This window comes from Phodopus roborovskii, unplaced genomic scaffold (assembly GCF_943737965.1).
Source record: "Phodopus roborovskii unplaced genomic scaffold, PHOROB, whole genome shotgun sequence".
NCBI classification, from domain to species: Eukaryota; Metazoa; Chordata; class Mammalia; order Rodentia; family Cricetidae; genus Phodopus; species Phodopus roborovskii.
In genome coordinates this window covers 12,544,781-12,560,046 of record NW_026126516.1, presented here as the reverse complement: position 1 = coordinate 12,560,046, position 15,266 = coordinate 12,544,781, and the positions used below count along the sequence as shown (strand labels likewise).

The window sequence follows — 15,266 nt, the reverse complement described above, 5'->3', positions numbered from 1 at the left end:
GATGCCCAAATTCAAGATGCCCTCTTTCGGGGTGTCCTCGCCTGGCAAGCCCTCCGTGGAGGCCTCCCTGGACGTGGCTGCCCCTAAGCTAGAGGCAGACGTGACTCTACCCTCAGTGCAGGGCGACCTCAAGACCCCTGACCTGAGCATTCAGCTGCCGTCCGCCGAACTGGAGGTAAAGGCCGGCCAGGTGGGCGTGAAGCTGCCCGAGGGCCAGCTGCCAGATGCAGAGCTGACCGCTCAGGCTGCTTCAGGATCGGGCCTCAAGGGCCACCTGCCCAAGGTAGAGATGCCTAGCCTCAAGATGCCCAAGGTGGACCTGAAGGGCCCCCACGTGGACCTGAAGGCTCCCAAATTTGACGTGAAGGGCCCCAAGGGTGAGCTGAGCGGCCCAGACGTGGAGGGGTCGATGCCCGGCGTCGCCGTGGACATCCAGGTCCTTGGAGCAAAACCGGAGGGGGACCTTGACTTGGCCGACAAGGACGTGGCCGCCAAAGACAGCAAGTTCAAGATGCCCAAATTCAAGATGCCCTCTTTCGGGGTGTCCTCGCCTGGCAAGCCCTCCGTGGAGGCCTCCCTGGTCGTGGCTGCCCCTAAGCTAGAGGCAGACGTGACTCTACCCTCAGTGCAGGGCGACCTCAAGACCCCTGACCTGACCATTCAGCTGCCGTCCGCCGAACTGGAGGTAAAGGCCGGCCAGGTGGGCGTGAAGCTGCCCGAGGGCCAGCTGCCAGATGCAGAGCTGACCGCTCAGGCTGCTTCAGGATCGGGCCTCAAGGGCCACCTGCCCAAGGTGCAGATGCCCAGCCTAAAGATGCCCAAGGTGGACCTGAAGGGCCCCCACGTGGACCTGAAGGCTCCCAAATTTGACGTGAAGGGCCCCAAGGGTGAGCTGAGAGCCCCGGGCGTGGAGGTGTCCCAGCCGGGCATCGACGTGGACATCCAGGCTTCTGGAACAAAGCTGGAGGGGGACCTCGGCCTGACCCTAACCGACAAGGACGTAGCCGCCAAAGACAGCAAGTTCAAGATGCCCAAATTCAAGATGCCCTCTTTCGGGGTGTCCTCGCCTGGCAAGCCCTCCGTGGAGGCCTCCCTGGACGTGGCTGCCCCTAAGCTAGAGGCAGACGTGACTCTACCCTCAGTGCAGGGCGACCTCAAGACCCCTGACCTGAGCATTCAGCTGCCGTCCGCCGAACTGGAGGTAAAGGCCGGCCAGGTGGGCGTGAAGCTGCCCGAGGGCCAGCTGCCAGATGCAGAGCTGACCGCTCAGGCCGCTTCAGGATCGGGCCTCAAGGGCCACCTGCCCAAGGTGCAGATGCCCAGCCTAAAGATGCCCAAGGTGGACCTGAAGGGCCCCCACGTGGACCTGAAGGCTCCCAAATTTGACGTGAAGGGCCCCAAGGGTGATATGAGAGCCCCGGGCGTGGAGGTGTCCCAGCCGGGCATCGACGTGGACATCCAGGCTTCTGGAACAAAGCTGGAGGGGGACCTCGGCCTGACCCTAACCGACAAGGACGTAGCCGCCAAAGACAGCAAGTTCAAGATGCCCAAATTCAAGATGCCCTCTTTCGGGGTGTCCTCGCCTGGCAAGCCCTCCGTGGAGGCCTCCCTGGACGTGGCTGCCCCTAAGCTAGAGGCAGACGTGACTCTACCCTCAGTGCAGGGAGACCTCAAGACCCCTGACCTGAGCATTCAGCTGCCGTCCGCCGAACTGGAGGTAAAGGCCGGCCAGGTGGGCGTGAAGCTGCCCGAGGGCCAGCTGCCAGATGCAGAGCTGACCGCTCAGGCTGCTTCAGGATCGGGCCTCAAGGGCCACCTGCCCAAGGTAGAGATGCCTAGCCTCAAGATGCCCAAGGTGGACCTGAAGGGCCCCCACGTGGACCTGAAGGCTCCCAAATTTGACGTGAAGGGCCCCAAGGGTGAGCTGAGCGGCCCAGACGTGGAGGGGTCGATGCCCGGCGTCGCCGTGGACATCCAGGTCCTTGGAGCAAAGCCGGAGGGGGACCTTGACTTGGCCGACAAGGACGTGGCCGCCAAAGACAGCAAGTTCAAGATGCCCAAATTCAAGATGCCCTCTTTCGGGGTGTCCTCGCCTGGCAAGCCCTCCGTGGAGGCCTCCCTGGACGTGGCTGCCCCTAAGCTAGAGGCAGACGTGACTCTACCCTCAGTGCAGGGCGACCTCAAGACCCCTGACCTGAGCATTCAGCTGCCGTCCGCCGAACTGGAGGTAAAGGCCGGCCAGGTGGGCGTGAAGCTGCCCGAGGGCCAGCTGCCAGATGCAGAGCTGACCGCTCAGGCTGCTTCAGGATCGGGCCTCAAGGGCCACCTGCCCAAGGTGCAGATGCCCAGCCTAAAGATGCCCAAGGTGGACCTGAAGGGCCCCCACGTGGACCTGAAGGCTCCCAAATTTGACGTGAAGGGCCCCAAGGGTGAGCTGAGAGCCGCGGGCGTGGAGGTGTCCCAGCCGGGCATCGACGTGGACATCCATGCTTCTGGAACAAAGCTGGAGGGGGACCTCGGCCTGACCCTAACCGACAAGGACATAGCCGCCAAAGACAGCAAGTTCAAGATGCCCAAATTCAAGATGCCCTCTTTCGGGGTGTCCTCGCCTGGCAAGCCCTCCGTGGAGGCCTCCCTGGACGTGGCTGCCCCTAAGCTAGAGGCAGACGTGACTCTACCCTCAGTGCAGGGCGACCTCAAGACCCCTGACCTGAGCATTCAGCTGCCGTCCGCCGAACTGGAGGTTAAGGCCGGCCAGGTGGGCGTGAAGCTGCCCGAGGGCCAGCTGCCAGATGCAGAGATGCCCGCACAGGCTGCCGCAGGTTACGGCCTCAAGGGCCACCTGCCCAAGGTAGAGATGCCTAGCCTCAAGATGCCCAAGGTGGACCTGAAGGGCCCCCACGTGGACCTGAAGGCTCCCAAATTTGACGTGAAGGGCCCCAAGGGTGAGCTGAGCGGCCCAGACGTGGAGGGGTCGATGCCCGGCGTCGCCGTGGACATCCAGGTCCTTGGAGCAAAGCCGGAGGGGGACCTTGACTTGGCCGACAAGGACGTGGCCGCCAAAGACAGCAAGTTCAAGATGCCCAAATTCAAGATGCCCTCTTTCGGGGTGTCCTCGCCTGGCAAGCCCTCCGTGGAGGCCTCCCTGGACGTGGCTGCCCCTAAGCTAGAGGCAGACGTGACTCTACCCTCAGTGCAGGGCGACCTCAAGACCCCTGACCTGAGCATTCAGCTGCCGTCCGCCGAACTGGAGGTAAAGGCCGGCCAGGTGGGCGTGAAGCTGCCCGAGGGCCAGCTGCCAGATGCAGAGCTGACCGCTCAGGCTGCTTCAGGATCGGGCCTCAAGGGCCACCTGCCCAAGGTGCAGATGCCCAGCCTAAAGATGCCCAAGGTGGACCTGAAGGGCCCCCACGTGGACCTGAAGGCTCCCAAATTTGACGTGAAGGGCCCCAAGGGTGATATAAGAGCCCCGGGCGTGGAGGTGTCCCAGCCGGGCATCGACGTGGACATCCAGGCTTCTGGAGCAAAGCCGGAGGGGGACCTCGGCCTGACCCTAACCGACAAGGACGTAGCCGCCAAAGACAGCAAGTTCAAGATGCCCAAATTCAAGATGCCCTCTTTCGGGGTGTCCTCGCCTGGCAAGCCCTCCGTGGAGGCCTCCCTGGACGTGGCTGCCCCTAAGCTAGAGGCAGACGTGACTCTACCCTCAGTGCAGGGCGACCTCAAGATCCCTGACCTGAGCATTCAGCTGCCGTCCGCCGAACTGGAGGTTAAGGCCGGCCAGGTGGGCGTGAAGCTGCCCGAGGGCCAGCTGCCAGATGCAGAGATGCCCGCACAGGCTGCCGCAGGTTACGGCCTCAAGGGCCACCTGCCCAAGGTAGAGATGCCTAGCCTCAAGATGCCCAAGGTGGACCTGAAGGGCCCCCACGTGGACCTGAAGGCTCCCAAATTTGACGTGAAGGGCCCCAAGGGTGAGCTGAGAGCCGCGGGCGTGGAGGTGTCCCAGCCGGGCATCGACGTGGACATCCAGGCTTCTGGAACAAAGCTGGAGGGGGACCTCGGCCTGACCCTAACCGACAAGGACGTAGCCGCCAAAGACAGCAAGTTCAAGATGCCCAAATTCAAGATGCCCTCTTTCGGGGTGTCCTCGCCTGGCAAGCCCTCCGTGGAGGCCTCCCTGGACGTGGCTGCCCCTAAGCTAGAGGCTGACGTGACTCTAACCTCAGTGCAGGGCGACCTCAAGACCCCTGACCTGAGCATTCAGCTGCCGTCTGCCGAACTGGAGGTTAAGGCCGGCCAGGTGGGCGTGAAGCTGCCCGAGGGCCAGCTGCCAGATGCAGAGATGCCCGCACAGGCTGCCGCAGGTTACGGCCTCAAGGGCCACCTGCCCAAGGTAGAGATGCCTAGCCTCAAGATGCCCAAGGTGGACCTGAAGGGCCCCCACGTGGACCTGAAGGCTCCCAAATTTGACGTGAAGGGCCCCAAGGGTGAGCTGAGCGGCCCAGACGTGGAGGGGTCGATGCCCGGCGTCGCCGTGGACATCCAGGTCCTTGGAGCAAAGCCGGAGGGGGACCTTGACTTGGCCGACAAGGACGTGGCCGCCAAAGACAGCAAGTTCAAGATGCCCAAATTCAAGATGCCCTCTTTCGGGGTGTCCTCGCCTGGCAAGCCCTCCGTGGAGGCCTCCCTGGACGTGGCTGCCCCTAAGCTAGAGGCAGACGTGACTCTACCCTCAGTGCAGGGCGACCTCAAGACCCCTGACCTGAGCATTCAGCTGCCGTCCGCCGAACTGGAGGTAAAGGCCGGCCAGGTGGGCGTGAAGCTGCCCGAGGGCCAGCTGCCAGATGCAGAGCTGACCGCTCAGGCTGCTTCAGGATCGGGCCTCAAGGGCCACCTGCCCAAGGTAGAGATGCCTAGCCTCAAGATGCCCAAGGTGGACCTGAAGGGCCCCCACGTGGACCTGAAGGCTCCCAAATTTGACGTGAAGGGCCCCAAGGGTGAGCTGAGCGGCCCAGACGTGGAGGGGTCGATGCCCGGCGTCGCCGTGGACATCCAGGTCCTTGGAGCAAAACCGGAGGGGGACCTTGACTTGGCCGACAAGGACGTAGCCGCCAAAGACAGCAAGTTCAAGATGCCCAAATTCAAGATGCCCTCTTTCGGGGTGTCCTCGCCTGGCAAGCCCTCCGTGGAGGCCTCCCTGGTCGTGGCTGCCCCTAAGCTAGAGGCAGACGTGACTCTACCCTCAGTGCAGGGCGACCTCAAGACCCCTGACCTGAGCATTCAGCTGCCGTCCGCCGAACTGGAGGTAAAGGCCGGCCAGGTGGGCGTGAAGCTGCCCGAGGGCCAGCTGCCAGATGCAGAGCTGACCGCTCAGGCCGCTTCAGGATCGGGCCTCAAGGGCCACCTGCCCAAGGTGCAGATGCCCAGCCTAAAGATGCCCAAGGTGGACCTGAAGGGCCCCCACGTGGACCTGAAGGCTCCCAAATTTGACGTGAAGGGCCCCAAGGGTGAGCTGAGAGCCCCGGGCGTGGAGGTGTCCCAGCCGGGCATCGACGTGGACATCCAGGCTTCTGGAACAAAGCTGGAGGGGGACCTCGGCCTGACCCTAACCGACAAGGACGTAGCCGCCAAAGACAGCAAGTTCAAGATGCCCAAATTCAAGATGCCCTCTTTCGGGGTGTCCTCGCCTGGCAAGCCCTCCGTGGAGGCCTCCCTGGACGTGGCTGCCCCTAAGCTAGAGGCAGACGTGACTCTACCCTCAGTGCAGGGCGACCTCAAGACCCCTGACCTGAGCATTCAGCTGCCGTCCGCCGAACTGGAGGTAAAGGCCGGCCAGGTGGGCGTGAAGCTGCCCGAGGGCCAGCTGCCAGATGCAGAGCTGACCGCTCAGGCCGCTTCAGGATCGGGCCTCAAGGGCCACCTGCCCAAGGTGCAGATGCCCAGCCTAAAGATGCCCAAGGTGGACCTGAAGGGCCCCCACGTGGACCTGAAGGCTCCCAAATTTGACGTGAAGGGCCCCAAGGGTGATATGAGAGCCCCGGGCGTGGAGGTGTCCCAGCCGGGCATCGACGTGGACATCCAGGCTTCTGGAACAAAGCTGGAGGGGGAGCTCGGCCTGACCCTAACCGACAAGGACGTAGCCGCCAAAGACAGCAAGTTCAAGATGCCCAAATTCAAGATGCCCTCTTTCGGGGTGTCCTCGCCTGGCAAGCCCTCCGTGGAGGCCTCCCTGGACGTGGCTGCCCCTAAGCTAGAGGCAGACGTGACTCTACCCTCAGTGCAGGGAGACCTCAAGACCCCTGACCTGAGCATTCAGCTGCCGTCCGCCGAACTGGAGGTAAAGGCCGGCCAGGTGGGCGTGAAGCTGCCCGAGGGCCAGCTGCCAGATGCAGAGCTGACCGCTCAGGCTGCTTCAGGATCGGGCCTCAAGGGCCACCTGCCCAAGGTAGAGATGCCTAGCCTCAAGATGCCCAAGGTGGACCTGAAGGGCCCCCACGTGGACCTGAAGGCTCCCAAATTTGACGTGAAGGGCCCCAAGGGTGAGCTGAGCGGCCCAGACGTGGAGGGGTCGATGCCCGGCGTCGCCGTGGACATCCAGGTCCTTGGAGCAAAGCCGGAGGGGGACCTTGACTTGGCCGACAAGGACGTGGCCGCCAAAGACAGCAAGTTCAAGATGCCCAAATTCAAGATGCCCTCTTTCGGGGTGTCCTCGCCTGGCAAGCCCTCCGCGGAGGCCTCCCTGGACGTGGCTGCCCCTAAGCTAGAGGCAGACGTGACTCTACCCTCAGTGCAGGGCGACCTCAAGACCCCTGACCTGAGCATTCAGCTGCCGTCCGCCGAACTGGAGGTAAAGGCCGGCCAGGTGGGCGTGAAGCTGCCCGAGGGCCAGCTGCCAGATGCAGAGCTGACCGCTCAGGCTGCTTCAGGATCGGACCTCAAGGGCCACCTGCCCAAGGTGCAGATGCCCAGCCTAAAGATGCCCAAGGTGGACCTGAAGGGCCCCCACGTGGACCTGAAGGCTCCCAAATTTGACGTGAAGGGCCCCAAGGGTGAGCTGAGAGCCGCGGGCGTGGAGGTGTCCCAGCCGGGCATCGACGTGGACATCCAGGTCCTTGGAGCAAAGCTGGAGGGGGACCTCGGCCTGACCCTAACCGACAAGGACGTAGCCGCCAAAGACAGCAAGTTCAAGATGCCCAAATTCAAGATGCCCTCTTTCGGGGTGTCCTCGCCTGGCAAGCCCTCCGTGGAGGCCTCCCTGGACGTGGCTGCCCCTAAGCTAGAGGCAGACGTGACTCTACCCTCAGTGCAGGGCGACCTCAAGACCCCTGACCTGAGCATTCAGCTGCCGTCCGCCGAACTGGAGGTTAAGGCCGGCCAGGTGGGCGTGAAGCTGCCCGAGGGCCAGCTGCCAGATGCAGAGCTGACCGCTCAGGCTGCCGCAGGTTACGGCCTCAAGGGCCACCTGCCCAAGGTAGAGATGCCTAGCCTCAAGATGCCCAAGGTGGACCTGAAGGGCCCCCACGTGGACCTGAAGGCTCCCAAATTTGACGTGAAGGGCCCCAAGGGTGAGCTGAGCGGCCCAGACGTGGAGGGGTCGATGCCCGGCGTCGCCGTGGACATCCAGGTCCTTGGAGCAAAGCCGGAGGGGGACCTTGACTTGGCCGACAAGGACGTGGCCGCCAAAGACAGCAAGTTCAAGATGCCCAAATTCAAGATGCCCTCTTTCGGGGTGTCCTCGCCTGGCAAGCCCTCCGTGGAGGCCTCCCTGGACGTGGCTGCCCCTAAGCTAGAGGCAGACGTGACTCTACCCTCAGTGCAGGGCGACCTCAAGACCCCTGACCTGAGCATTCAGCTGCCGTCCGCCGAACTGGAGGTAAAGGCCGGCCAGGTGGGCGTGAAGCTGCCCGAGGGCCAGCTGCCAGATGCAGAGCTGACCGCTCAGGCTGCTTCAGGATCGGGCCTCAAGGGCCACCTGCCCAAGGTAGAGATGCCTAGCCTCAAGATGCCCAAGGTGGACCTGAAGGGCCCCCACGTGGACCTGAAGGCTCCCAAATTTGACGTGAAGGGCCCCAAGGGTGAGCTGAGCGGCCCAGACGTGGAGGGGTCGATGCCCGGCGTCGCCGTGGACATCCAGGTCCTTGGAGCAAAACCGGAGGGGGACCTTGACTTGGCCGACAAGGACGTGGCCGCCAAAGACAGCAAGTTCAAGATGCCCAAATTCAAGATGCCCTCTTTCGGGGTGTCCTCGCCTGGCAAGCCCTCCGTGGAGGCCTCCCTGGTCGTGGCTGCCCCTAAGCTAGAGGCAGACGTGACTCTACCCTCAGTGCAGGGCGACCTCAAGACCCCTGACCTGACCATTCAGCTGCCGTCCGCCGAACTGGAGGTAAAGGCCGGCCAGGTGGGCGTGAAGCTGCCCGAGGGCCAGCTGCCAGATGCAGAGCTGACCGCTCAGGCCGCTTCAGGATCGGGCCTCAAGGGCCACCTGCCCAAGGTGCAGATGCCCAGCCTAAAGATGCCCAAGGTGGACCTGAAGGGCCCCCACGTGGACCTGAAGGCTCCCAAATTTGACGTGAAGGGCCCCAAGGGTGATATGAGAGCCCCGGGCGTGGAGGTGTCCCAGCCGGGCATCGACGTGGACATCCAGGCTTCTGGAACAAAGCTGGAGGGGGACCTCGGCCTGACCCTAACCGACAAGGACGTAGCCGCCAAAGACAGCAAGTTCAAGATGCCCAAATTCAAGATGCCCTCTTTCGGGGTGTCCTCGCCTGGCAAGCCCTCCGTGGAGGCCTCCCTGGACGTGGCTGCCCCTAAGCTAGAGGCTGACGTGACTCTACCCTCAGTGCAGGGAGACCTCAAGACCCCTGACCTGAGCATTCAGCTGCCGTCCGCCGAACTGGAGGTAAAGGCCGGCCAGGTGGGCGTGAAGCTGCCCGAGGGCCAGCTGCCAGATGCAGAGCTGACCGCTCAGGCTGCTTCAGGATCGGGCCTCAAGGGCCACCTGCCCAAGGTAGAGATTCCTAGCCTCAAGATGCCCAAGGTGGACCTGAAGGGCCCCCACGTGGACCTGAAGGCTCCCAAATTTGACGTGAAGGGCCCCAAGGGTGAGCTGAGCGGCCCAGACGTGGAGGGGTCGATGCCCGGCGTCGCCGTGGACATCCAGGTCCTTGGAGCAAAGCCGGAGGGGGACCTTGACTTGGCCGACAAGGACGTGGCCGCCAAAGACAGCAAGTTCAAGATGCCCAAATTCAAGATGCCCTCTTTCGGGGTGTCCTTGCCTGGCAAGCCCTCCGTGGAGGCCTCCCTGGACGTGGCTGCCCCTAAGCTAGAGGCAGACGTGACTCTACCCTCAGTGCAGGGCGACCTCAAGACCCCTGACCTGAGCATTCAGCTGCCGTCCGCCGAACTGGAGGTAAAGGCCGGCCAGGTGGGCGTGAAGCTGCCCGAGGGCCAGCTGCCAGATGCAGAGCTGACCGCTCAGGCTGCTTCAGGATCGGACCTCAAGGGCCACCTGCCCAAGGTGCAGATGCCCAGCCTAAAGATGCCCAAGGTGGACCTGAAGGGCCCCCACGTGGACCTGAAGGCTCCCAAATTTGACGTGAAGGGCCCCAAGGGTGAGCTGAGAGCCGCGGGCGTGGAGGTGTCCCAGCCGGGCATCGACGTGGACATCCAGGTCCTTGGAGCAAAGCTGGAGGGGGACCTCGGCCTGACCCTAACCGACAAGGACGTAGCCGCCAAAGACAGCAAGTTCAAGATGCCCAAATTCAAGATGCCCTCTTTCGGGGTGTCCTCGCCTGGCAAGCCCTCCGTGGAGGCCTCCCTGGACGTGGCTGCCCCTAAGCTAGAGGCAGACGTGACTCTACCCTCAGTGCAGGGCGACCTCAAGACCCCTGACCTGAGCATTCAGCTGCCGTCCGCCGAACTGGAGGTTAAGGCCGGCCAGGTGGGCGTGAAGCTGCCCGAGGGCCAGCTGCCAGATGCAGAGCTGACCGCTCAGGCTGCCGCAGGTTACGGCCTCAAGGGCCACCTGCCCAAGGTAGAGATGCCTAGCCTCAAGATGCCCAAGGTGGACCTGAAGGGCCCCCACGTGGACCTGAAGGCTCCCAAATTTGACGTGAAGGGCCCCAAGGGTGAGCTGAGCGGCCCAGACGTGGAGGGGTCGATGCCCGGCGTCGCCGTGGACATCCAGGTCCTTGGAGCAAAGCCGGAGGGGGACCTTGACTTGGCCGACAAGGACGTGGCCGCCAAAGACAGCAAGTTCAAGATGCCCAAATTCAAGATGCCCTCTTTCGGGGTGTCCTCGCCTGGCAAGCCCTCCGTGGAGGCCTCCCTGGACGTGGCTGCCCCTAAGCTAGAGGCAGACGTGACTCTACCCTCAGTGCAGGGCGACCTCAAGACCCCTGACCTGAGCATTCAGCTGCCGTCCGCCGAACTGGAGGTAAAGGCCGGCCAGGTGGGCGTGAAGCTGCCCGAGGGCCAGCTGCCAGATGCAGAGATGCCCGCACAGGCTGCAGCAGGTTACGGCCTCAAGGGCCAACTGCCCAAGGGAGAGATGCCCAGCCTCAAGATATGCAAGGGGGACCTGAAGGACACTAAGGTGGATGAGAAGTGCTCCAAAGGTGAGCTGATAGACCCTCAGTTGGCGGTATCCTCGCCTGATGTTGACGGCCTTTCTAATGCGGCTGTTGTTTCCTGCCCCTCATTTTCTTTTCCAATTACTTCTTCTAATGCTCGCATATTCTTTCCAAAGTTCCATAAACCAAAATTCGTAGTTTCTCTTCCTCCATCCTCTGTTCCATGTGACTTTTCCATGCCTGATCCTGTCCTTTGTCCTTCCCTCATTCCCCAAAGCGTGGGAGATTCTGTGTCCTCCGAGGTTGTGACTTCTGATCCCCCTGTTTCACGTGATTCTGAGAGAATCTCAAGCGAGTCCGCAAGTAGTTTTCAACTTGAAGCAACGGACCCGGAAGGAAAGGGAAGGTCCTTTAAATTGCCCGGCATCAAGCTACATCCATTTAATTTGTCTCCTAAGAAGCAGGCACGGTCCTCTGATGATTGTGAGTCCTTGCAGGTGGACCCTTTGCCTTCTTTAGCTCTGTCTGTGGTGGAAACAGATACTGCAGTTGGGGGTTCTCAGATGCATTCATCTGTGGAGAAGGAATCTGAGAAAGGCAGAAGCCGCAAGCTCAGTTTTTCCATGCCACGCCTTGGACTACCCAAGATCAAGGGTCCCAAGGGGAGACCCGGCATCCCACAGGGCGATGTGAAGCCTTCACTAGTGGGTACCACAGCTGGAGATGAGTTGGTATTTCTACAAACCACTGTCAGTGATACCCATGTTGGGGACCCTCTTTCAAAAGACGTCACTACTACAGAGCCCTGTATCAGCTCCCTCCCCATGACAGTAGAGGCTACTGGGTCCAAAGCTGATCTTCTGCCTTCCCAAGGGGTCCCGGATGTCAGAGTTGACAGCAAGAGTCATATGCTGGTGGGTGTGACTGCAAGCCAGTCACTTGGGAAACTCACAACACCTGCAATGGGAGACGTGCTACCATCCTGTACACAAGGGCATGACACCCCAGCCATGGAAAGCCCTGACATGGCTCCCGTAGCAAAAGAGATGTCAACAGACTCCCATGAGCGCTGGTTCAAAATGCCCAAGTTCCGAGTTCCTGGTTTCAGACGCTCCTCATCCAGGGAGCGAGATGGAACTGGGGAACAGGAAGCTACTCAGACGCCGACTCCAGTCATCGGCAAACGCTTAGAAGCAGAAGTCTCCCTGGGGTCCCCAGAGGAAGGGGCCCATGTGAGGAGCCCAGAGAGCCCTACATATGCCGATGTTGTAAAACGTGATCTCCATGGAACAGGTTCTATGCTGCACAGCTCCAGTGCTGCAATGCCCAGCCCTGAGTTAGGGACCCATGTGGCTAAAGAGTCCTTCTCTCTAGGGGTGTCTGGTGTGAGAGTCTCAGAAACGCAGCTTCCTCCAGAAGGAACAGGCAAGCAGCAGCATCCTGGGCCAGGAGGAGACATTCTTGCTGAGGTGGACGCTAGAATGGCGGACCTGCCTTCCCAGCCCCAAGGGCCTGTGAGACTGAAGGCTTCCCTCACTGATGCGCCATCCCACGTCTCTGTGGTGAGCACGCATCCGATCTGGGAGGGTTCCGTGTTGACTGTAACATTCCCCAAACTAAAGGTACCTAAGTTCTCCTTTGATGCTTCTGGCTCTGAGGCTGATGTATTCTTCCCTGTGGTGAGAGAGATGCAATGTGCAGAGGTTGGCATTGACAGTACCACGCATAAAGATGGCCCTGGGTTCTGGGAAGCCAGCCTTCTAAAGACAGGAGCTGAGGATCCCAGAGGGCCACCAGCAAGCCTTGAACAATCCTTGGAAGAATCCCCGATTTCTAAGGTCAGAGTGCACATTCAGGGGTCTCAAGCTGAGAGTCAAGACGTCACCATTTGGCACAGGGTGGAACGAGAGGGTGCTGGTTCCTCTGCATGCCAAGCCTTTTCGACTCAGATCGTGAGGGAGTCAGAGATTCCGGCTTCTGCAATTCAGACTCCTTCTTACGGGTTTTCTTTGCTGAAGGTGAAAATCCCAGAGCCCCCTGTGCAGGCTAGCGTGTACACAGAGATTCCCGACTCCCAGGCACAGGAGGACTTGGGTGGAGGTCCCATGCCAGGTGCTGCAGGGAGACACTCCATTTCTGGGGACATCCCACCTGATGCCGGCGAACCATTTGAGATGATTTCTTCCTGCGCTGACGTGCCACCGATGTCCCCCGTACCCGAGGTGCCTCCTGGGCCCCAGCTTGCAGACAACACCTCTGATGAGGAACCAGCAGAGATTCTTGAGTTTCCTGAGGACAGCCAGGAGGTAAAGACCCCTGAAGCGGCTACAAAACAGAAGCCAGACGGCAAGAAGGCCAGCCTGTTGTGGTCCTGGCTCCCAAGCATTGGGTTCTCCTCTGTGGGAGAGATGGATGCTGGTTCTGGAGACGCCACCCAAAGACCTGATCCTGTCCACATGCAGCCTGCAGCTCAGCTGGACCCCGAACTGCCCAGGAAGCAGGAGAAGGCCGGCTGGTTCCGGTTCCCCAAGTTAGGGTTCTCTTCACCTACCAAGAAGAGCAGAAGCAGCAAAGGTGAGGGGGGTCAGGCAGAGCCAAAATCCCAGGAAGAAACTGTCACCTTTTTTGATGCCCGAGAAAGCTTCTCTCCAGAGGAGGAGGAGGAGGAAGCCAAGCCTGGGGTGACAAGTGCCACGCCTGGTTCCAAAGCAATTGTGGCGTCCGCTGCAAGAACAGAACTAGCACTGTTGGAACAGGCTAGCGACACCGACACCGGTGACAGGTCTACACCCAGGCCTGCGGCCAAATGAGGTCCAGACCTCAGAGTCGGTGGGAGAGACAAGCAACCTAAGTGGGAAGTCTGGGGCTGGGCACTGCAAAAGCGCCACACCCCAGAATGCACGCTGTAGACCGTGATCCACGGGCCGGAAACCCAAGCAGAAGTGAATAGCACTCCTGCGTCACACCTCTCAACCTTCCCATTGCTTTCAAGCTTTGGAAGCGACGAGGGCCTCAGAACTGCCCCTGCCTGAGAGTTACTGCTGGAGAACTCTGTTGGCCTTTGTGGTGCAAGTCCCAAGAGGCTGCCCAATGCCAGGAGACAGGGTCGCCCCTGAAGCTGCCACGTCTGTGGGCAGCAGCAGCTTTTGCTGTCCTCTGCTGCCTCTTCATGCACTCGGCTTTCCTGTCAGCAGAGTGTGGTGTGTCCTGGGAAACCCCACTACCCTCTTGCTCATGGACCGTCTTCCTACGTTGACTGTTTCACTAATGGCAAGGCTTTGCGACGCTGACTATGGCAATGAGTTTGTGTGGCAGAAAGGTCTGACCTGCGGCTGAAGGCGCTCTGTGACAACTGTGGGTCACCCATTAGGGTGCAGACACGGGTTTGCCATTAGACTGTGGCATGTGTGTCTTTGTCTACCGGCCTGCCAGTGTGCGACTATCCCCCCCCCCCCCCCGGGTGTGTATAAGCCCTTTGCTCTGGCTCCTGAGCTCAAGTGCTGACTGCAGCTCACACAGTCACCTCCTACTGGGCAATAAAGGAAAGGATAAAAGCAGTGGTCCAGCCTGCCGAGGTCTTTTGTTCTAGGAGCCTCATTTACCCTCGCCCTTCTAAGCATTCTCCATCTCTACTGTGTGACTCCAGAAGCCAGAGCTGAGGTTGATTGACCTTAGAGTGGCTGCCCCTTCCCATGTGTTTGTCTACACCCGTGTCCAGGGACCTCAGTGGATACAAAGGAGGAAATCGGGGGCCCTGAGTTCACGATAGGGTACCCTTCCTTCCATCCAGTCCTCAGTGCTAGGATGGAGCCTGAGACACAGAGTAGGGACAACAGGGACCTGGAGGCTCAGCTGGGGGCTCTGCCCATCATCAGAAGCTGCTTTCACCCAAGAGGTTTCCAGCAGTCTGTAGTAAGTCCATATCTGTAGAGCCAGCCAGGTCAGGGTTTCACTGCAACCCCCAACTGCCTGCTGAAGCCCTGCTGGAAGTCATTGTTCCCAGGGGGCCGCTGGACCCTGGACCCTGCTCCCTCCTGACCCACACAGACAGGATGGCCGGGGGCCTGACTGAGCTACCCTGGAAGACTGGGCAAGGAGAGTGCTGGCCGCTCCCAAGGATGCCCTGAGAGGCCAGAAGGGTGGCAGCTGGCATATAATGGGGAGGGGCCAGGGAGAGCCCAGAGTGGTTGGGCTCTTCTTTCCATGTCCCCACGGATGGCCATGCAGTATGGGAGTGTTATCCAAGTTGAGACAGAACGTTCTGGAAAGCTGGTCAGTTGATCATTCTTGCCCAGAGTACCTAGCCTCCCTCTGGCCTGACTTACAAACATCAGCCAAACTTGATCTGTGCCCAATGGCACTATAGAGAGTGTCTGTCTAGCACACAGTTATGATCCCTGGCTTCTAAGGGTAGCAGTCCCGGCTGTCTGAGGTGAGCTTCTGCTCAAGGTTCCCCAGGGTTGCCATCAGATGTAAGCAGGGGCTGCGTCATCTTCAGATAGAAGGATAGGAGCCACTGAAGTTGCCATGATTGCTGTATGTCAGTTATCTGGGAGCTGGGTGAGCACAACAGGCCTCAGCTCTCCTGGAGCATGTCTGAGGGGGTTGGACAAGACTCCTTTCATGAGCACAGGGCTTAGCTGGAGCGATGGCATTTATGAAGCCTTTGGGGCGCCCTAGGGAATAAAGACGTTG

At 60.7% G+C, this 15,266-nt stretch overlaps 1 protein-coding gene across 1 annotated transcript; it reads left to right on the top strand.

Annotated features, from left to right (window-relative positions):
* The first annotated feature begins 1 nt into the window (after position 1).
* On the top strand, positions 2-13,381 carry Ahnak2 (AHNAK nucleoprotein 2). The gene has a single exon (XM_051196405.1). It carries the CDS (start codon positions 2-4, stop codon positions 13,379-13,381), a length of 13,380 nt encoding a protein of 4,459 aa, XP_051052362.1.
* The last annotated feature ends 1,885 nt before the right edge of the window (positions 13,382-15,266 follow it).